General features: G+C 42.5%; 1 protein-coding gene across 3 annotated transcripts in view; it reads right to left on the bottom strand.

The window, feature by feature from the left end:
- Positions 1 to 22,953, bottom strand: part of LOC140734508 (diacylglycerol kinase delta-like) — a 170,566-nt gene extending 147,613 nt beyond the window's left edge. For all 3 annotated transcript variants that reach the window (XR_012100551.1, XM_073058574.1, XM_073058573.1), the window contains exon 1: positions 22,646 to 22,953. Coding sequence is in view for 2 of the 3 variants with exons in the window: in XM_073058574.1 (XP_072914675.1) it covers positions 22,646 to 22,831 (186 nt within the window). In the remaining variant the exon portion in view is untranslated. The remainder of the gene's footprint in view (positions 1 to 22,645) is intronic.
- Positions 22,954 to 23,656: the final 703 nt, after the last annotated feature.

The raw sequence follows: 23,656 nt of genomic DNA, 5'->3' as shown, positions 1-23,656 counted from the left end.
ACCTGTGGAGAAAATGCCTCAAGTCAATGACCCTTAATCAGAACTCATGCCTACCCTGATGATAATATCCTGCATTTTCTGGCTTCATTTTAGAATCACAGCATCTGCAGGTTTTTTTGCTTTATAGGACTGTAGGACATAGGAGCATAATTAGGCCATTCAGCTCACCGAGCCTGCTCTTCCATTCAGCCATGGCTGGTTTATTTTCCCTCTCAATCCTATGCTCCTGACTTCTCCCAATTACTTTGACATCCTTACTACTCAAGAACCTATCAACTTGCACTTTAAATATACTCAATGACTTCGTGTCCACAGCTATCTTTGGCAATGAATTTACGAGATTCACCACACATTAACTAAAGAAATTCCTCCTCATTTCTGTTCTAAATGCAGGTCCATACTGAAGCAGCCCTGTGTTCCTAGATTCTCCCTCTATTGGAAACATCCTCTCCATGTCTACCCTATCTAGGTTTTGCAATAGTTGATAGGTTTCAATGAGATTCTCCCCTCATTCTAGTGAACACCTGTGAATACAGGCTCAAAACCATCAAACCTCACTCGTATAATCACCCTTTCATTCCTGGGATCTTTCTTGTGAAGCTCTTCTGGACCCAAAACTGCTTACAATACTCCGAATGCAGTCTGACAGTGCCTTATAAAGCCACAGTATTACATCCTTGCTTTTATATTCAAGTACTCTCGAATGAATGCATTTGACTTCCTAACTTATGACTCAGACCGCAAGCTAACCTTTAGGGAATTCTGAACTATGACTCTCAAGTCCCTTTGCACTTCTGATTTCTCATTTCATTCCCCATTTAGGACATCTCTTACAGAATAAAAACTCATCGAGAAAATAGTCAGGATTCCCTTTGTTTATTTGGCATACTATGCCACTTAATTGGAGTAGGAGACTTTTGCCAAACAGTTTCTGACTTGTGTGAGATGCATGCACTTGTGTGGCTGTTAAAACTATACCATGCTTAAAGTGAACAATTTTAAAAGTGTCAGTTTTGTGTGCTTGTGTTCAAAAAGCAGTGATTTTTATCACTGATATTTGGTGTGAAATAAGCAGTGCGGTAATTCAGAACTGTTTTATTCACTACAGTTTCAAGTATTCAGGCTTGGAGATACCAGAAGTGGCTGGGAGAGAAAATAAAACAATTTCAGGACATGAACAATGTAGGTTATGAAGAATTTGAAGATAGCAGTCATCTTGAATATTACAATGAAATTGAAAATTTGGAGTGTGAAATCATTGAAAGCATTGTATGAAGACTCTCCATTATCTTCATTTAGATGTCTGTGTTGATTTGTTCATTTACAGTCAAAAGAATATGGCAATGTGCCTCATTCAATAACTATTAGGGACTAATACAGATTTTTATTGTACTGCAGTGGTATTGTTGGTGTTCTAATTCGTTTTATATATATATATATATATATATATATATATAATTTGTGACTCAGTTAAATGGTAATTTACTTTTTTTATACCTTTTTACCTGTTTCCGTGAAACTTCGGCTAAATGAGGCAGTTGTTTAATAGGGCCAAACTACACTGGTCTGAATGTGTTGCAATTAACCTAATCCACTGCATTGTATGCCCTGTCTTTTGCTTTTATTCTGCCTTTGACTTGGCTTTTTAGCAATGGTTGCATCATCCTCCCTTAAGAATGCTTCTTTTCTTTGGAATGAATCAGTCCTGCACCTTCCAGATTAATCCCTGAATTAATTCATTAATCCAGCGATCGCTACTTTGCTGTCACCTCGGCTAATGTCTCTTCAAATCAATTTTGGTCAGTTCTTCTCTGATGCCTCTATATTCCCTTTACTCCATGGTAATACTAATGTGTCTGATTTTAGCTTCTCCCTGTCAAACTTCAGGGTATATTCTAATATACGATGATCACTGTCTCCAAAGGGTTCTTTCACCTTCAGCTCTCTAAATCAAATTTGGTTCATTACACATCACCCAATCCAAGATAGTCATTTTTCTGGTGGGCTCAACCATAAGCTTCTCTAAAAAAGCATACAGCAAATTCCTTCTCTTGGGATCCAGCACCAACCTAATTTTCCCAATCTACCTACATATTGAAATAACATGACCATATAACATTGTCCTTTTTACTTGCCTTTTCTACTTTCAGTTGTAACTTGTACCCCACTTCCTAGTAACTCTTTGGAGGCCTCTATATAACTCTCATCAGTTCTTTTTTTAATCTTTGTAGTCTGTGAACTCTGTCCACACGGATTCTACACATTCTCACCCCATATCTCTTATTTCTAAATGTTTTACTTCATTTTTTTTTTTACCAAGAGCCACCCCACCCTTTCTACCCATCTGTCAGTCCTTTTGATATGGTTTATTCTTGGATGTTAACCCCCCAGCTATAATCTTCTTTCAGTCACAACTCAGTGCCCACGTCAACCTTGCCAATTTCTAAATGCACTACAAGATTATCTACTTTATTATGTATGCAGCGTGCATTCACATAAAATACCTTCAGTCCTGTATTCACCATCCGTTTCATTTTGTCTCAATGGTACCTGAAATAGAACTCTTATCCCTCTTTAAGCATTTTGTCTCATTTCCTTTCACTTTTTCCGTACTTCTCCAAGTACGGAACTCACCCCCTACTACTTACATTAAAACACTGTACACAACCCATCGCTCTTCCATCAAACGCTAAACACTGAAACCGGCCAGTGGCAGCTGCATCTGAAATTCCAGATCTCATACCGTGCCAACATTAATTTCACATTTTCCCATCTACACTCTGTTGCTCAACCATAAACTGTTCTGAGTTCATTTGCTGCTGAAACATGCTCTCAATCTTCACTAATTCTGGAAGGTTTGTTAATGCAGTTCTGAAAGACTTCCCATAAGCCACCTTCCAAATATCAGTCATTCAATCCATTTCATCTCTCATAACAAGTCCTCTGTAAGTCCTCCTTCTCTCAGTCCCAGATAGAGAATGCATAAACTTAAAAATCTGTGGGCAACATGGTAGTGTAGCGGTTAGTGTTATAGTAATACAATCTTCAACCCAGGTTCAATTCTGCTACTGTCTCGGAGAAGGTTGTATGTTCACCCCATGGCTGTGTAGATGTCCTCTGGGTGCTCTGGTTTCCTCCCACATTCCAAAGTCATACAGGTTAGTAGGATAATTGGTCGCATGGTGTAATTGTGTGGCGCAGGGTCATTTGCCTGGAAGAGCCAGTTGCCGTGCTGTACTTTTAAATAAAATTCTCATCCTCATTTTCAAACTGTTCCTCATTCTTGCTCCTCTCCATCACTGCTAACTCCTCCACCCAGGCAATATTGTGCACACTTCCAAATTCTGAGCCTTGCCTTATTTACTTGCTCCACTGAAAACTGAAGGATGAGCTTTCAGATACATGAGAACATATTACCAGAACTCCTAACTGTTTGCCTTCTTTTGTCACTTTCTTCCTTTATCATGCTCTTTGGAACATCTTTTATTGGCCATTTCATTTGCTCCTCTGCCTTTATGTGACTTAGTGACAAATTATTGCTTGATGAGACTCCCCCGCAGTAACTTAGTTCCTTTTCTCCTACGTCAAAATATTTTGTTCTTGCTGTTGATATAACTTGGATTTATACAGTGTTGTCCTGTATCTGGATTGTCTCCAAGTGCTTTGCTTAAACATAATTTCGAAATGAAGATCCAGTTTTTATTGGTGACATGATTGCAAAGTTCTCTGCAGGAAGACTTTGGGGAACATAGCATGTGAAAGCAGTTTTAATTAACAGAATCATTAAGGGCATTGGTTGAACATCTGAAGAGGACATATCTGTCAGGAAGCAGCAGGGAATATGGGGCCAATAGAATTGAAGTTCAGGAACTACAACTGACATTCTGGAATAATGGATTCATTTTGTGCTTCATCATTCTCCAATTCTATTCCATTCAACTTTCTCTTGTCATCATGTATAGGGAGAAGCACAATGTCTACCCGGAACTTTTGTTTCATAGCAATTCACTTGCCAACACATTGCAAACACTCAAGGCCCATTTCCATTACGTAGGTTGGTGGTCTCCTAAATAAACAGTCAAAATAGTTCAACAGATGAACAAAACTTTTGACGGCAAAAATCAAGGTTATAATTGACTTAGTGTCATATTCATAATCAGATAAACACTTTCACAAATTATATTGAACAATATTGAAATTAATGAGAGTAAGGGACTCACATATGCAAAGCTGAACTCTGAATCATGAAATTGTACAGTGAATGCTGATCAGAAAGAATGGAGAGAATGAGATTTCAAACAAACCATTTATGAAAATAAGCTCCTGAATCAATCCTGGGTGGTCTAGCTCAAAGTTTACCATTTTGTGCAACAGAGAAATTTGCTTTTCTGTCTCTCATCTAATGAATGTTTTCATCATTTTCACTTTCACATCAATCCACACCATGATCAGGCATCAACAGTTTCTGAATCTGTATTGTGTATACACCATTTGAACATGGAGCACAGGACACAGAACTTGCTTACATATTAAAGTCTTGGCATGCCTAAATTCCTCATGTGTAAAATTGATGAAGGTAGGCAAATAAACAACTTTTCTACCTTAGCCATTTGTAATATTCTTCTGAGATGGAATATCAATTGGGAATGGATCAATGGATGCCACTAAAGCAGGTAGGTAATATCAATACCTTGACAGCCCCTCCCTCAGTACTCGGCATGTGAGTAATGGGCACATTTTATGGACTCACATCAGTTTCTGCTTTCAAACTGCAATTGTGCAATAGTTAAATAGGGATTGCACTGAAAATGTGAGGGTATGAGGGAGAGAAGGTGCCAGTGGGTGGTGGTAGATATTAACGCTCCCCATTTCTTTTCCAGAATAAGTCATCCACAAGCTGCATCTGACTCAGCTGAGCAGAGAATAGCACCAAAGACCCATGACTGGAGGAGGCAATCCTCCTTTTTTAGTGGCACTGGAATCGTTCAGGTCATGAGCTCTGCTAAGTTATATCATCAGAAGTTGTGTCAATGTTGAAAGTGCATTTCCCCTTATTTCAATAACTGTTTTTCACTTAAATATATAGCCACACAGTCATAGTCACTAATGGGCCTGACTTTCAACTTTTTGGTGTCTATATCACTGTAGAATATCAGGAAAGACTTGGCTAGTCTGCTGCCTGTGCAAGAAAGCCTCACCTCTGAGGAAGAGGAGGAGGGAAAGGAGATCAACCCACCACTGGAGCCATCATCACCAAGGATAAATGGTGCTTTCAGCAACAGCTCCTCTTGCCAATATGCACAATGGTGGTGAGGATTTTACCCTTAATGGACTGGGCTGTATTCACTGCTCTTCGTAGGATTTTTCATTCAAGAGCATTGGTGTTTCTATACCTGGCCATCATGCAGCCAATCAGCATAATTTCCACCATGCGTCTATAGAAATTTGTCAGAATTTTAGATGACATGCAAAATCTTCGCAAACTTCTAAGAAAGTAGAGGTGCTGCTGTGCCTTCTTTGTAATGGTAGTTACATGCAGGACTCAGGAATGATATGAAATGATTATGTTGAGGAATATAAATTTGCTAACCCTCTGCACCCCTGATCCCCTGTTGAGGAATGGCCTATGGCTTCCTCCTATAGTCAATAATCAGCTCTTAGTTTTGCTGACATTGAGCGAGAGGTTGTTGTTGTGGCACCGTTCAGCCAGATTTTCAATCTCCCTCCTATATGCCGATAAGTCACCATCTTTGATTCGACCAACAACGGTCATCATCAAACTTAAATATGGCATTGGAGCCGAGCTTAGCCTCCCAGTCATAAATATAACGCAAGTAGAGCAAGGGGCTAAGCACACAGTTTGTGGTGTACCAGTGCTGGTGGATTTGGTGGAGCAGATGTTGTAGCTAATCCGAATTGACTGGGGTCTGCAAGTGAGGAAGTCAATGATTCATTTGGGCAAGGAGGTACAAAGCCTACATTTTGATGTTTATTGATCAGCTTAGCCTCATTATGACAGTAAAGAGGCCATGGACAGACATGTAAGAATGGGATGTTAAGTTGATACAAAATGAATAAACCATAAGATATAGGAGCAGAGGTAGGCCATTTGGCCCATTGAGTCTGCTCTGCCATTCAATCATGGGCTGATCCAATTCAGCCAGTCATCCCCACTTCTCCCATACCTTTTGATGTCCTGGCTAATCAAGAACCTATCTATCTCTACCTTAAATGCACCCATAGAATTGGCCTGCATAGCTACTTGTGGCAACAAATTCCACAGATTTACCACCCTCTGACTAAGGTAATTTTTCCACATCTCTCTTCTAAATGGATGTCCTTCAATCCTGAAGTCATTCCCTCTTGTCCTAGACTCCCCTACCATGGGAAATAACTTGGTCATATGTAGTCTGTTCGGGCCCGGGAGGTCCTGCCTTTTGAGGTAGACAGAGCAACGGGTCCACAGCCTGCCACAGACTGGTAAAAAGATAGTGTGCCAGCACCCTGGAGTGAGAGGTCATATAATAGATGAGAAGAATGAGATGAGCTCTGCTGTAGGAAAGAACAGACAGGGTGCTGTTAAAGATGAAAACTGACATTCCAGGCATCACCAAGTCTACCTGAAAGAATTTAAGTGATCACGACACCATGGAAAGGACATGACTGCTCTGAAGGAGATTCACGTGGCTGAAGGAATTTCACCTGGCTGTTACCTGGGATGGGATACTTCACTTGTAAGAAGAGACGGAACAAGCTGGGCTTGCCTTCCTTGGGGCAGAGAAGACTGAGAGGCATCCTGATGGAGGTATACAAAATTAGGAGAGGCACAAGTAGGGAAGGTAGCTAGAAAATGTTCCCTGCACATCTACGACTAGGGAGCAGGTCTAGCTAAGAAGGGGACCGGAGATTTTTGTTTGGTCAGAGGGAGGGTGGAGCTGTGAATGCATTGTATGACAGGGTAATGGAAACTGGTGCTGTTGTTGTATTTAAAAAGCAGCTGGATGAGCTTCTGAATTACTGCAGCATCATGGATCAAGTGCTGGTCAATGGGATATGTATAGAAGAGTATTTGATCATCTACATAGCCCAAGTGGACTCAAGGCCGTGTTTCTGTATTGTGTGGTATGTCTCTAAGACTCTAAAACTCGAGATGGCAAGCAAGGTGTGCTGTGCATCCCAATACTCTGACAATGCATAACAACATTTACCGTCTGGATGTCAATACACTTCAGTGCTGTTCACTGTGAGGCTCTCATCATACCGTAGTCTGATGGAGGGAGATCCTACAGACATAGGCAGGGCCTATTCAAAGTCCTTCTGTCTCCATAAAGCTCCAGGCCACTCCAACTAGAGTACTGCTTTCAGTTACCTGGTAACACGCTGCTAAGCAGCAAGAGCTGAGAGCTGACCAGGGGGAGTGCACCATTACCACCATAGGTATTCACTAACACAAATGAATTGATCATCTGTGCATACACAGCAGTGGCCTGAATCACAGCAGATAAGCAGTTCAGCTCCCAAGAGACTTTAGTCCTAAGATATTAGCTCTGTTTCTCTCTTCACAGATGCCATCTGGTCTGCAATGTTTTGCTCATGTTTTCTCTTTTTACCCCAGGATACGCCCCATTTCTGTGAAACTCCCCCATGTTTTATTTCTTAAGATGTTATTGCATCTCCACCCCGTCACTGGTCTTCAGGAAATGTTCTGGCACATGGTCACAGCTGTAGACACTGGGTTTTCAAACTCTTTGCTTCTCCTGGAGGTATGTCAGAGGTACAGCAGATAGAGCAGCTTCCTGAAGGCTCCAGCTAACTGGGTTTAATCCTATTCTCTAATGCTGTCAGTGAAGTTTGCACATTCTGCTTGTGACTGCGTGCATTTCTGGAAAATGTTCCAGTTTCCTCCCACCTCTTACAGGCACGTGCACAGGTTAATTGATGCTAGAGATCAGCCCTTTGAGTGAACACAAAGTACACTGCAGATGCTCTGGTCAAATCAACACATACAAGCAAGCTGGATGAACTCAGCAGGTCGGGCAGCATCCATTCAAATGTGCAGTCAATGTTTCAGGCCGAGACCCTTCATCAGGACTGAAGGAGGAGGGAGCAGGGGCCCTATAAAGAAGGTGGGGGAGGGTGGAAGGTGCCAGGTGAAAAACCAATCAGAGGAAAGATCAAGGGGTGGGGGAGGGGAAGCAGGGAAGGGATAGGCCAGAGAAGTGAAGAAGGAATGTAAGGGGAAAGCACTATGGGCAGTAGAAGAAGGCAGAATCATGAGAGAGGTGATAGGCAGCTAGAAGAGGAGACAGAGTGAAGGTGGGATGGTGGAAGGGAGAGGGAGGGAGTTACCGGAAGTTGGAGAATTCGATGTCCATACCAAGGGGCTGGAGACTACCAGACGGTATATGAGGTGTTGCTCCTCCAACCTGAGTTTGGCCTCATCATGGCAGTAGAGGAGGCCATGTATGGACATATCGGAATGGGAATGTGAAGGAGAGTTGAAGTAGGTGGCAACCGGGAGATCCTGTCTGTTGTAGCGGATGGAGCGGAGGTGCTCTACGAAGCGGTCCCCCAATCTGTGTCAGGTCTCACCGATGTAGAGGAGGCCGCACCGGGAGCACCGGATGCAATAGATGACCCCAACAGACTCACAAGTGAAGTGTTGCCTCACCTGGAAGGACTGTTTGGGGCCCTGAATGGTGGTAAGAGAGGAGGTGTAGGGACAGGTGTAGCACTTATACTTGCAGAGATAAGTACCAGGTGGGAGATCTGTGGGGAGGGACGTGTGGACCAGGCAGTTATGGAGGGAACGATCCGTGCGAAAAGCAGAGAGAGGTAGAGAGGGAAAGATGTGCTTAGTGGTGGGGTCCTGTTGAAGGTGGCGGAAGTTGTGGAGGATAATAGATAGATACTTTACTTTATTCATCCCCATGGGGAAATATGCTGGATCCAGAGGCTGGTGGGGTGGTAGGTGAGGACAAGGGGAACACGGTCCCTGTTGTGGTGACAGGAGGATGGGGTGAGGGCCGAAGTGTGGGAAATGGAGGAGATGTGGGTGAGGGCATCATTGATGACGGCAGAAGGGAAACCACGATTCTTAAAGAAAGAGGACATTTGAGATGTCCTGGAATGGAAAGCCTCATCCTGGGAACAGATGCGGCGGAGACGGAGGAACTGGGAATAGGGAATAGCATTTTTACATTTGGCAGGGTGGGAAGAGGTATAATCAAGGTAGTTATGGGAGTCAGTGGGTTTATAGATGTCAGTGGACAGTCTGTCTCCTGAGATGCTCCTGTCCCTGGAGTCAGGGACTGAATGGCTGGAGTCGCTTAGCACTTAAGCACAAGGGTGTTTATTCGGTACGTCACAAACCAAACTTATAAAAATTAGCGAGACGAGTGAAAAGAAAACTGCCAATACTTACAACTAGTTATCAACCAGAAACACAACAATAGCTTTATGTTTATTCTTATCCAATGTGAACTCTGGACTTCCCCTAGCTCACTCTCTACGCTGAGGGCGCCCCATCAAGCCAATCCAAAGCATATTAGCCCTTTGAGTTGATGAGTGTGTAATCAACCAGATTACAAGGCTATAAAATTTGATTAGTACTGATGGTTGTTCCACTGAGGGACAATGTGGATCCAAAAGCCTCTGTTTGAGTTGTACTAAGAGAATGTCACAAATGGGAGAGATGTGTTTGGTCTTGGCTGTGAACCCCCTTGGGCCTTATTAAGGATGAGTATTGTACAGGCTGTAAACCTTTTTCTCTAGGAAATAAACTACACAAGGGAACTTCAAGAGGTTGCTAAGTAATGTACGTGATCATCTTGATAGACACAAAAAAGAGATTTCCATTTGTTTGGAAGCCAAATAGTAAGGAAGGGATTTTAAAGGCGATCTGAGAGTATGTTATTTTTAGCAGAGAGCAGTTGATATCTGGAACATACTGCTAGGAAAGGTGGTAGCATCAGATAGAATCATTGTGTTTAAAGAGGCACTTGGACATTGTTCAAATGGTAGATATGACCGGAGAAAAAATAACTGGAGTCGCTTAGCACTTTAGCACAAGGGTGTTTATTTGGTGTGTCACAAACCAAACATATAAAAATTAGCAAAAACAGTGAAAAGAAAACTGCCAAAATTTACAAATAGTTATCAACCAGAAACACAATAATATCTCTGTGTTTATTCTTATCCAATGTGAACTCTGGACTTCCCCTAGCTCACTGTCTATGCTGAGGGTGATGAGATCCTTTTTTCAGGCACCAGGACATACCACCTTTAATGACTTCACAGGAATCAGAATATGATGCAATCCAAAATACAGTTACAATCTTATTACAAAATAAACAGAAGCATCTACCTTAGCTACAGTAAACAACACACACACATTTACACATCCCTATTACTAAAGAAATGGAATATTCAGCCGAGTATGGGGGGCCAGGCACCATCAAGCCATTCCAAAGCTTATCAACTCGGTTTCGGGCCCATTATGAGAATTTACCGGGGAAGACAGTGAAGTGCACTCACTCAACGCAATGACAGCAGAATGACAAGGCGATGTTTGTGTGTGTGTGTGTGTGTGTGTGTGTGTGTGTGTGTGTGTGTGTGTGTGTGTGTGTGTGTGTGTGTGTGTGTGTGTGTGTGTGTGTGTGTGTGTGTGTGTGTGTGTGTGTAAATCAGCGTGTGAAGGGAACGTGTTTATCGAGTGCTCTCTCTCACATACTGAAATAGCAAGACATAAATGGATAGATGTTGATTTTCTCTGGCTCTTTTGTGAGAAAAGTTAGTTTATTTTATTTTTTAAAAATTAAATCATGAAGTAGAATGTAAAATACAAGCAAACAAGCCAGAAGAAATGATTATCACTTGGGTAACATTAAAGCACTGCAGCGTCTCACCTTCTCGACAGAACCTTTTTTTGCCCCTGCCAGTCCTGTTCTGAGTTTATCACTGATGCAACAATTGCCTTTAGTTCTCCTACCCTAACGTACAAAGCTTATCGAAATATAAAAGGCCTATTTAGAACAGAACTATACCAGTGACTGGGAATTCTTAAGAAGGCAATTGTATTAAAACACAGGACTAATGTAATTTTACCTGATGTGATTAAGTGGATTCAGGCTGTCAACTGGTTGCAGTAAATTCCACATGGTTTGCAAAACATATCTAGATGTAAGTATGCCTCAATGGAATTACTCCTGCCTTGAGATCAGGACTAGGTTTAAGAAGCATTCCACACACTTGAGCACAAATTCTAATCTGTAATTTTGTGCTGAGTCTTTCCAGAGATGCCAACAGGCAAATGAAGTTAAATCCGATCATAAAATATCCATTTTATGACTTTGAGTAACGATAGTGTATATGCACTTATCTACCTCTATATTTCCCCAATCAATTAAGGACAGACAATAATGCCGCCAATATCTGCAGAGTGTGAATGAACAAAAATCAGTTATTTTACCTGGCTGATCTTATCTGTTAACATCTATTGGACAAATTATCTATTCTTTACTATTTGTGGGATTCAACTTTTTAAAAATTGTCAGCCAGTTATTATACTTGAAAAACGTTTTATTAGCCACGGGCTTTTTTGGGGGGTAATCTGCTTTGTATACACATGCTCTTTCTCTGCCTTAATAAAGAAAGCTTTCATTAGGCTTCAGGAGTAAAAGGTCAGCATATCAATAGTATTCATGTGAAGGTTGGAAGAAATGTCCTTGCAGGGTCTTCCTGGATCCAGAGGGTCTATAACTACAGGGGATGTCACTCACCAAGCTTTTCAGCTGAGAAAATTTGATGGTCAGAAGAGTTAACTGGTCAGTGTTTACTGTTTAAAGATATTTCCTATACCCATAAAAAGACAGTGCAAATGATAGGAAGAAATCAGTGAACCATCTGAATGAAGAACTTCTTCCTTGCATCAGTTCTGAATGATCTTCCCTTACTCTGAGATATTACTTCTAGTTTGATATTTCTTAGCCAAGAGGAACAACCTCTGGACATCTAGGAAATAAGAAATTTTGTGAGTTTCAGTGAGGCTCCCTGTCATTCTTCCAAACTTTACAGCGTCGGACAGAATTCAGCTCATCACAAGCCCTGCTTTTATAACAAGGATATCCTTTCTTAGTTAGAGACAAAAGTTGCTATATATTTATGTACTATGCTGGGAATGTGGGAGATCATCTAGTCCATCAAACTCAAGCCTGCCTATGTCCCCACTTTCAAGAAATGTGCTGTTTGGCAGCAGGACTTCAGTGCAAGACAAAAAAGATTACCATAAGTTACAGAAATAACTAAGTAGTTCAAAAGAAGAACAATGAGGTAGTGTCATGGTTTAATGGACAATTCAGAAATATGATGATGGAGGGAAAGGAGCAGGTCCTGAAACAAAGAGGGTGGGTCTTCAGGTGAGAACAGGATGGTGAGAGTCTTTAAGGAAAAGGAGAGCCGTACCTGTGCTAAAGCTGGCTGAGACTACACAAGCTTCTGCAGCCACAGCCATCCTGCTTGTTGGTGCCTCTAAACCAGGCAGTGATTGCAACCAGTGAAATCTCTTCACAGAAATTTACAAGAATCTTTAATGACATGCCAAGCCTCCTCAATCTCCTAATGAAGTAGAGCCACTGGCTTCATCATGACTGCATCAATGTGATGTGCTCAATATAGACGCTCTGAGATGCTGACACCCATGAACTTGAAGCTGCTCACCCTTTCGACTGCTGGCACCTCACTGAAGAGTGTGTATGCTCTTCCAACATCCCTTTTCTCAAGTCCACAATCAATTCCTTAGTCTTGCTGACATTGAGTGCACAGTTGTTGTTGTGGCACCCCTCAATCAGAGGATTCACTCTACCTCCTCATCACCACCTGAAATTCTGGCAACAGCTGTATCGTCAGAAAATTTATAGATGGTATTTGGGCTGTGCTTAGTAACATAGATATGAGTTTAAAGACAGTAGAACAGTAGGCTAAGCACACATCCTTGAGGTGTGTCCATGTTGATTGTCAGTGAGGAGATGTTATTACTGATCCATGCCAACTGATAGGAAATTGAGGATCAAATTGCAAAGGATGTTTCAGAGGGCTAAGTTTGAGCTTGGTGATTTGTACTGAAGGGATGAAGGCTTTGAATGCTGAGCTGTAATCCATCAACAGAAGCCTGACGTGTGTTTTGCTGTTTTGGGGTACTCCAAAGCAGAGTGGAGAAATAGTATGCTGCCTGAACTACTGAGTTCTTCCAGCACTTTGTGAGATGATTCACTCTTCTCTCCTATCAGATTTCTTCTTCTCCAACCCTTTCCCTTTTCCATGTCACCTCATCCCCCCTCCCTCACCCATCTGGCTTCACCTCTCACCCTCCAGCTTGTACTCCTCCTCCCATCTTATTCTGCTCTCTTCCCCCTTCCATTATAGGCCAGATGAAGGGTTTCAGTGCAAACTGTCAACTGCTTATTCATTTCCATAGATGTGGCCAGACCTGCTGAGTTCCTCCAACACTTTGTGTGTGCTGCTCTGGAGAACAAATGAGATTGTGTCCTTTCCAGGCCTTTCCCTATATTTCAGGTCATGAAGTCACAGAAATATCCTTGTACACTCCTTTAAGCACATCGATATCATCCCTATCTGTAGGCAACCAGACCAGCATTCAATCCAGCCTCAGCAATATCCTATACAACTTCAGCATAACATCCAAACTACTGTATCAAATGCCCTGATTTATGCCAAAAGCTCTCCTCGTGACCATATCTACTTATGATTCCACTTTCAAGAAAATACGTAACTGTATTGCCATGAGGCCTGCTCCACCACACACACACACACACACACACACACACACACACACACACACACACACACACACACACACACACACACACACACACACACACACACACACACACACACACACACACACACACACACACACACACACACTCCAGTGACCAACAACACAACGTGCCAGATCCTGGCACGTCCCTGGCCTGTGTTCTCAAATTGTAACTTGTCCACTTGTTCGCAATAAAGACCATCTGCCATCCTTCATCCAGCTGGTCCAGATCACCCTACAAGCCTTGATCACCATCCTGGCGGACCACCACAGCCACAGAGTCCCTACATATTGAGTCAATGTTTTTTGAGTGACCATGTATATGTTGGCTGCACGATGGGCCACGATGGAGATGGACATTTAGCATCACTAGGGAATACGCACTGGACATATAGCTTTGGCAAAAGGTGCACAAGGTGGCAGAAGCTTGAAGAAGCTGGCAAAAAAGTACTGTGAAGTCATTCACTCTGGCAAAAGAGTTTCATAGTAGGGTGTATCTTATTGACTAGGGCAGCATATTTATCCTAAATCTCATGTAAGTTACAGAAGACAGAGGCACTGTATGTAATGAAACTATACGTCTGGGATAGTGTTCAAATAACATGAAGGATCTAACACAACGGATGACAAAATCTGGAACACTGTATAGGGTTCTGGGTCCTCATTACAAACGTATTAATAAAGCAAGGGCAAAGGATGAAGGCACAGCTACTGAGAGCTGAAAGTCTGGAATATTATCCATTCCCAAACAGAGATAGGTGTTAAGTATATGGAATGATTGAAGATAACTGAGGGCCTCAGAAAAACATATGATGTAAATGAAAAATAAGATCTGAGGTTAAAGTTGCATCGAGTCACAGAGTCATATGGGATGGAAATAGACCCACTGAGTTCATGAAGTATCCAATTGCACTGAAACATATCTACATTAAAAAGATGTTAGCAGTCATAAAGAATAGACAGTTAGGACACTGAGAGAACCAGGAAAGACTTTTTTATGGCCCCAGCAGAGATATTTGTATTATTGTTAGCCATGGATGAGATACCAGAAGACTGGAGGGTGCTTAATGCTATGTTTTATTTAAGAAAGTCTGCAGAGACAAACCACAGAAGTTACTGATGGGAAGGTTACCAGAAGGGATTTTGAAAGATCTACCTGAATTTAGAAAAACAAGGATGCGGGGTTTTGAGTGTGGGAATACTGACTCATGAATTTGACTGAGTTTTTTTTTTGAAGAGATGGCCAAGAGGATTGGTCATCAAGAGGACAAGCTGGACTGTGTTCATTTGCATCTGCAATTGCAAGAAATGGGGAACTGCTGTGGCTTGTTCTTGGAGAAACATGGCTCCAAGACAACATGCAAGCACTATCAATTTACACTCAGGCACTTGGACTATATTATTATTAATTTTCTAATATTTCTGTAACTGTATGTTTCTCTGCTGTCATTGCTATATGTGCTGTGTGCTGTATGTGACTGTTACTTCTGTGTTTTGCACCTTGGCCCCACAGAACACTGTTTCGTTTGGCTGTATTCACGTGTATGGTTGGATGACAATTAAACTTGAACTTGAAAAAGTCAGTGTTATAAAGATAGCCTATACGGATTTCAATGGCCTTTGACAAGATTCTACGTGGCAAGCTGATCACCTGGAATCCATGGTGAGATAATTAACTGATTACAAACTTGGCTTGGGTGTTGAAGTTAGAATGTTGTTGGGTCATTTTTCAGAATGAAGGCCTGTGATTAGTGATGTACCACAGGGATTAGTGTTGGGGCCCCTGTTCTTTATCATCTCTGTTAACCAGTTTGGACGAAAGTATAGGTGCCATGATCGGTAACTTTGTGGATGACATTGGTGGTATAGTGGATAGTGAAAAGGATTGGTTAAGAATACAACGTGATTTACTTAGATCAGCTGGGAACATGGGAAAAGCACTGGCAGATGAAATATAATTAGAACAAATGTAAAGTATTGCATATTTGGAGTTAACCCAGGGCAGTATTTTCACAGTAAATGCTAGTGACCTGGGCAGTGCTGGACAGAGAAACCTGGAGGTACAGGTACATAGTACTTTGAAACTGGGGGGTGAGGGAGGTGTTTGGCATGCTTGCCTTCACTAAGCAGGGATTGAGAACAAGAGATGGAGTGTCATTGTATCTGTACAAGATGTGGCGAGCCTGGACTTGGCATTTTTGTATGCATTTCCAGTCACCTATCTATAGTAAGGATGTAATTGAATTGGAAAGGGTGCAGAAAATGCAAAGATGTTGCTGAGACTGGGAAGTTTAATCCGGACTGGATAGATTTAACACGCAGCAGCCTCTCCGGACTCTGGATTGGGGATTGCCAAACATTATGTGGATTTTCTAGTGTAGTCTGTTTTGTCATATGCTTTTGTGATATCATTCTGGGGGAACATTGTCTCATTTTTTAACTGCATTGCATTTGTAATTTCTAAATGACAATAAACTGAATCTGAATCTGAATTGGGGTTGCTTTTCCTTGACGGATCACCTCCTTCAGTCTCTCACACATAATTCCCTTTTCAACCACTACCTCCATCTGCTAGATTGCAGTCCTCCCTCTCCCAAGTAAATGCAATCTCCACTTTCAAAGTCACAGCTGTCTGGTCTTTAATCGTCCAATTTTCGCAACATTGCTGTAGCCACTGATCTGCTCACCCACACTCACCGCCACTGTCAGTGCTGCAGTTCCATCTGTAATCTTTATTTTCATATCCTTGCAGATCAATTGATTGAGCTGTCATCCCCAGTCCCTTTAACCCAAGGACTCCAACATTAAATGCACAAACTACAATCACTGACTCAACTCACTCGTCCACATGCAGAGAAATTGGACCATGCTGTTGGGTGCTGAGACAGTCATTATTACAAGATTAACAAAGATTGCAGAGATGACCACTCACCTTTCAGCTGTATAATCTAAAAAATTCAGTTAGTCTCTCTTCCCTGTCTCTTCTATCTCAACTTGAACAACTGGTAAAGCACATAGGTCTCTTTGTTCTTTAAATTTTACCATCCAATCAGCTTATTTTGTTCCCGTCAACCGCATGTTCAAATATCCCAGTTGCATCTTCCTCTGGTTCACCTTTTCCTGCTTCTTCTCATTACCTCTTGAAAATGTTTACTATGATATTCATGTATTTTTCTTATAACCCAATCCCATCAAAATTCTCCTGATTCCCATTCTGGAAGTAATCTTTACCTGTCATAAGCTAACATCCATTAATTATGTTCTGTACCTGTCCAATATATTATATTTGGATTTGTACATTTATTCCTAAATCACTTCAGACCAAAATGTCTTGCTTTCCTCCATTCAAAATGCATTCAGCATTTAGATCTAAATTCATCAATACTGAATACATGTGTATTTCAATATGCAAGTGTCCAGTCTCTATGTCTATCCATCATCAATAAAGTCTTAAGGTGCCTTAGCCAAGGACACCCGCATGGGCCCTAGCTATGCCTGCCTTTTCGTGGTCTACCTAGAATAGCCCATGTTCCAAGCCTTCCTTGGTAATGCTTCATAACTCTTCCTCCACTGCATGGTTAACTGCAATGATGTTGCTTCATGCACCCATGCTGAGCTTGTCAATTTCATCAACTTTGCCGCCAACTTCCACCCTGCCCTTAATTCACTTGATCCATATCTGAAACTGCCCTCCCCTTTCTCAGTCTCCCTGGAGACAAGCTGTGGAGTGACATCTTTCATAACCCTACTGGTTCCCTTGGCTATCTTCACTACAGCTCTTCCCACCCTGCTTCCTGTAGAAGTTGCTATTCCCTTTTCTCAGTTCCTTCACCTCTGCCACATCTGTTCCCAGGATGAGGCTTTCCTTGCCAGGATATCAGAGATGTCCTCCTCTTGAAGGAATGGGGTTCCCCTCCTCCACAACTGATGCTGCCTTCATCCACATCTCCTCCATTTCCCGAACATTCATGCTCCTTCCATCTTCACCCCGCCTTATCAGTCCTTACCAACCACCCCATGAGCCTCCGGATCCATCATTCTCCACAACTTCCACCATCTCCAAATGGAACCTACCACCGAACAAACAGTATCTTTACCTCAGCTCCTCCCTCTGCTTTCCGCAGGTATCCCTCCCTCCATGATTCCCTGTGTATTTGTCCTTCCCCGCTGGTCTCCCTCCCAGAACTTAAGCAGCCAAAGTGCTAAACCTGCTCATTCACTTTCTCTCTCACCTCCATTCAGGGCCCAAAACAGTCCTTCCAGGTGAGGCAACACTTCACTTGTGAGTCTGCAGGGGTTGTCTATTGTGTCTAGTGCTCCCAGTGCAGTCTCCTCTGCTTTTGTGAGGCCTGTCATAATCTGGGGGGGTTGCTTCGCTGAACAAAACTGCTCCATCTGCCAAAAGCAAAACTTCCCAGTGGCCTAACATTTTAATTCCCATTCCTGTTCCGACATGTCAGTCCATGGCCTCCCTCGAGCTGAGGTCACACTCAGGGTGGATGAGCAATGCCTTATATTCCGTCTAGGTAACCTCCAATATCGATAAAAATGTTTCTGTCCCCCCTCCCCTCCTTCTGTTCCCCACTCTTGCCTTTTACCTCTTCACACCTACCTATCACCACTCTCTGGTGGCCCTCCTCCTTCCCTTTCTCCTATGGTCCACTCTCCTCTCTTCAGATTCCTTCCTCTCCATCCCTTTGCCATTCTTACCCACCTGGCTTCACCTATCAATTTCAAGCTATCCCCCTTCTCCAGCCCCACTATTTTTATTCTGGCATCTTCCCATCCAGTCCTAAAGAAGGGTCTCATCTTGAAAAGTTCACTGGTTGTTCATTTCTATGGATGCTGCCTGACCTGTTGAGTACCACCGGAATTCTGTCTGTGTATCATAGATTTTCCCATTTGTCCAGTTTATTAATATCACTGAAATTTAATGTATTCATGCAGATTGATTACTCAGTTCCTTCTCTATGGGTCATTTGAGATCTTAGATCCATAAAAAAAAAGATCTAGCACTTTCCTGGCATGTATCACAAATAAACTCTTCCGGTTTCCATCTGGGTATAGATATCGATTTTAGTCAATAGTTCAATGACAAACTCCACCATCTTCATCAGGGACGATGGCTAGACATGACTAGGCATCTTCCCTGATGAAGATGGCCGAGTCTGTCATTGAACTGCTGGTTAAAATTGACATCTAGACCCAGCTGCAAGCCAGAGTGGAGTTGGTACCTTTAGATCCACAAACTGTATTGCTGCTGGTTACTGATATATTTCAAATATTTTTACTGATTTTTGACACTCCTTGCAAGCTTCTTTTCAAAGACCATTCTCTGCATTATCACCATTGGATATTCTTCTTGCTTGTCAGACACCACGATTTCTACTTGCCTTCTTTATTTTTGTCTTCTTTCATTTTATATTTCTCTTACTTGTTTAGTCATCAATGGTTATTTGGCTTTCAGCAACTGATCATTTTACCTGCCTCTGTCTCATTGTAAATTAGTTTTGAACACCCTTAACCCCTTTGCTTTGCTTTTATCAATTTGCAATTTGTGCTCTGTAAAGTGAGCTATCTAAAAGTCAGGTTTAACCAAACATAACATCTTCATGGCTGTTTCAACTTTCTTCCTTTTTGAACTGATAATGTCACTATTAAATAAATGCTCATTAAACAATACTCTGGATCACTTATCAATACTAATTCTCCTTTGTTGGTTCAAGGTGCATTGCTACAGAAAATTATCAGTGTATCTGCATCAGAACTATATCTCTATTTAAACATGAGACAAACTGCTTATCCTAACTCAAGTAAATGTTACACTCCTCTATCAAAATTATTCTTCCTTTACTAACTTCTTGTCTAATTTCTGTAATTATCTAACCTGCGCTTTCCAACTGCTAGAATGCAATCTGCGTTTAACTCTCACAACTCTTAAATCAATTTCCTTTAGTAACTATATGCACAAAGGCTTTGGTACGAGTTTACTCCTTGTTGATCTTACACCACAGACTGCAAGTTAAACCGACAAGAGTTTCATTTGTTCCTTAGGCATCCTGCATAAATAATACTTAATGGAGTGACATACAATAACCTTGCCCTTTGCTCTGATGCTTTACTCATATACTCCTTAATTATTTTTCCTGATTTAATTACACTCTATAATTTGTTCTTTACCTCTAGTGTTTGAAACCACTCAAACATAATAGAAATCACAGTGTGAAACTACCGTAGTGGTTTATATGAGTTCTCGGTATCTGGGAATAAATATTACTCACATTAAAAGAAAAAAAAGTCAGAGCAAAGCTTGCTTTCTACTGTCTTATTAGGGGAAAATACAGTTACTGTCTTATCAAAGAGCTCCAAATCAGGCACAATATGTGCTTTCATGTTTCTTGCATCATCCTTTACACTTTAAGACAAACATATCACTCAGTAGGTAAATGACCACAATCTTGGAGACCCCAATCGAGTTTTTTTATAAACCTGTGCCAATGTTGCATTGCTAAAAGCAGCTGGTTCAAAACTTAATATCAGAACCTTATTGCTCCTGGCACAGTTCAAAATACAATATTCTCCCAATCAGGCTGCTTTGTTGAAGTGAACTCTGCTGTTCACAGGCATTAGGTTGAAAACTTATAGATGTTTGCTTTAATCTAACTTCCATGCAGATAAATGTCAGAGCAAAAACTGACTGCTCCATCTCTGGGGCTCTCTACCATATCTGTACACCATGTCTAGGCAGCTTTCACAACGGATGGCTCTGAGTTACAGCCTCATTCCACAAACCTATTTACAAGATTCTCTAATTAAATAATGCTGAATATTCTACAATTAACATTCAGACAAATGCAGTGTCCTCAGGAATCCTATATTTCAACATATCGTTTGTAACAATTATGAAGTAAAGTAATAGCCATTCAGAGACTATTTAATGTCAATGCATGTCTCTGCTGTACTGATGCAAAGGTTCGTTTCTCCTGGAAGCGATTCACCTCCTAACATCAGTCCTTTCCATTGACTGCACTTGCTAAAATCACTATATCTGCAGCTTATAATTACTTATTGCCAGTATCAGAATGAGCTCTGACTCCACTGAGTCAGAAGAGGTGTGATCTGAGTACCATTTATGCCAGTTGGAGGGATCAGTAAGGGTTCTTCTGAACCCTGAACAAGAATTATACTCAGCTCATTCCTGATAGGAATAGCATCATCCAAATTAGGATATGGATGGATGTCCCTGACAGAGAACAATGAAGGAATGTAACAAAAAAGTAGCCGATCACCATCATTTTAAATGTATTCTTGACCAGTTTTACTATGAAGCAGAACTAGGGCCAGTTTTAGTGTAAGTGGATCAGTCTGTGTATGTATGTTTGGTTTAACAGAAGTATGGGATATTTTAACCAATTTGCTCCCAGGATGTGGACCCTCACTGACAATGCCCGCATTTATTGCCAATCCTTTATTGTCACCGAACTGAGGAGGCAATTAGGTGTCTCTCCCCGTTGTTGGGACTGGGGTACATATTCACCTGACAAGTAAGCGCGATCAAATTCTTTCCCTGAACAACAACGTGTCCAAGAGGGCGCATGTTACCACAGTGGTATCAGTATACTGAAGTGCTCAGTGTCAGTTACAGGATGTTGGTCAGCATCACTACAAGTGGCAAATGCTATCAAAGTTAAGAGTTAATATGGTTGCTCCAACATATGAGAGTGTTGGTGCTGTCTGATTTTTGCAGCACTGACATTTTCTTCCTTTGAACTACCTCAGATACTTGATATGTCTACCACAGCTTCTTCCATTGTGTCCCAGATTATGTCCCCCTTGCTACGTGCACACCATTGTAATCCACCGTGTTTGGCACACAGAGTGGGCACAACACCTGGCCAGCCACCAGCTCAGTCTGTGCCTCGTCCAATGGCAAGGAATCTATGAGTAGTCAATCCCTACTCACCTCAATCCCATTCCTTCTCCCGTTCTCTCTGTCCATGTCCTTGTACCCCATTCCCTCTTCCACAACCTTTTACCCATTCTTTCTATCTGGCTCTGCCCTCTGTATTATTCATTCTATTTCTCCCTTTCTCTGTCCTTTTTTTTTCTGGTTCTCTAATTCTCACTATATCCTTCGTCGATCTCTACCTCCCCTTCCCTCTCTATTCACCCACCATCCTCCGGTTCCTTCCGCCTCTCTAATTTCTGCTCGTTCTCAATCTAAATGCCTTCCCTGCATACTTCAATCCCTCTCCTTCTCTGCCCTTTCTCAACGTTGTTTACCTGCTCAGCCGGAGCCCCCGTTTCCACCAACTCGTTGACTTCAACCTGTGGCTTCCCTCCGCTCTCTTGCTGTTTGCAATTCCCTCTCATCTCTCTATCTCCCCCCTCTCTCTCCCTCTCCCCCCCTCTCCCTCCCCCCCTCTCTCTCTCTCTCTCTCTCTCTCTCTCTCTCTCTCTCTCTCTCTCTCTCTCTCTCTCTCTCTCTCTCTCTCTCTCTCTCTCTCCCTCTCTCTCTCTCTCCCTCCCTCTCTCCCTCTCTCTCTCTCTCTCTCATCCCATTAATCCTGCCAACATTTCAGCAGCCTCCTTCGCAACAAATTGCGGAAAGGATACATGGTAAAGGGACAACAAGTTGGCACCTGTCACTGCCCATTGATAATGGATGCCGAGGGCCACGGAGACTCCAACCCGGGACCATCTTCCTACCTATGTGCCCCCCCCCCCCCGCGCACCCCTCTCTCCCCCGCCGTGCTCTAGGTCAGCATGGCCGCTAGCGGAGACCCCAGCCCTCCCTCCTCCCCCTACCTTGCTGCGGATCTGGCCGGACGTGGACACTTTGCGGATCAGCTTCTGGGGACCTTCCTGCTCTCCATCGCTGTCAGAGGATTCGTCTCCCAGCTCCGAACGCGCCACACTGTCCGCGTCCTGAGGGTATCCCGACCTGCGGTAATCCCGGGAGATGCACATGTCTGGGTGCAGTTTCTGAGCCATGCTCCGGGATCAGTTCCTGTCCGCACTCCTCCGGGTGAGCTGAGACTGCAGAGGGAGAGGCACATGTGTTGCAGTCGTCTTTTGGCTCTGCTGCAGCCTCTGCCTTTCGCACTGACTGCAGGCTCTCGCTCGCTCTCGCTCTCTCTCTCTGTCTCTCTCTCTCTCTCTCTGTCTCTCTCTCTCTCGCTCTCTCTCTCTCTCTCTCTCTCTCTCTCTCTCTCTCTGTCTCTCTCTCTCTCTCTCTCTCTCTCTCTCTCTCTCTCCTCTCTCTCTCTCTCTCTCTCTGCATCATGCGGATGTGTGAAGAGTAAACATTTATTTTCATGTTCTAGGTATCAAAAAGAGCGAAGGAAGGGGAAATGAATCGAAGACAAGACTGTCCGTACCACTTCGGAGGGAACGGCAACGAAATGCGGTATTAGGAATGTCCAACACTTTATTTAGAATGGACAACATGACTCGTAATGATCAGAATACATATTTATAGGTATAAAAGCAAAAACACAATGCTGGAAATGTTCAGCGTGTGAAGCACCCTCTGCGGAGATGGAGACAGTTTTAATTTTGATTTTTATATCATCACGATTTTTGTTTACAGAGCGTTTTGTGTTCAGGAGTGAGGGTGTCTTTTTAGAATTTTACAGAGCCCTGCACCTTACATGTTCTGTACAGGAACGATTATACTTGCTGTAGAATTAGGGGTGTGGAGCTAAATGGACTGGGTCCTGGGACAATCCAGGATGGGAGTACTGTAGACAGGTCCCTCATTCTCCAGAGTTCAGGTGAGAGGAGTCATCAGTGAAATTTGCAGAATTCTTACAGGTT

The sequence above is a fragment of the Hemitrygon akajei genome, chromosome 10, assembly GCF_048418815.1.
Source record: "Hemitrygon akajei chromosome 10, sHemAka1.3, whole genome shotgun sequence".
In the NCBI taxonomy this organism is placed as follows: domain Eukaryota; kingdom Metazoa; phylum Chordata; class Chondrichthyes; order Myliobatiformes; family Dasyatidae; genus Hemitrygon; species Hemitrygon akajei.
This window is presented reverse-complemented; position numbering and strand designations above follow the sequence as displayed.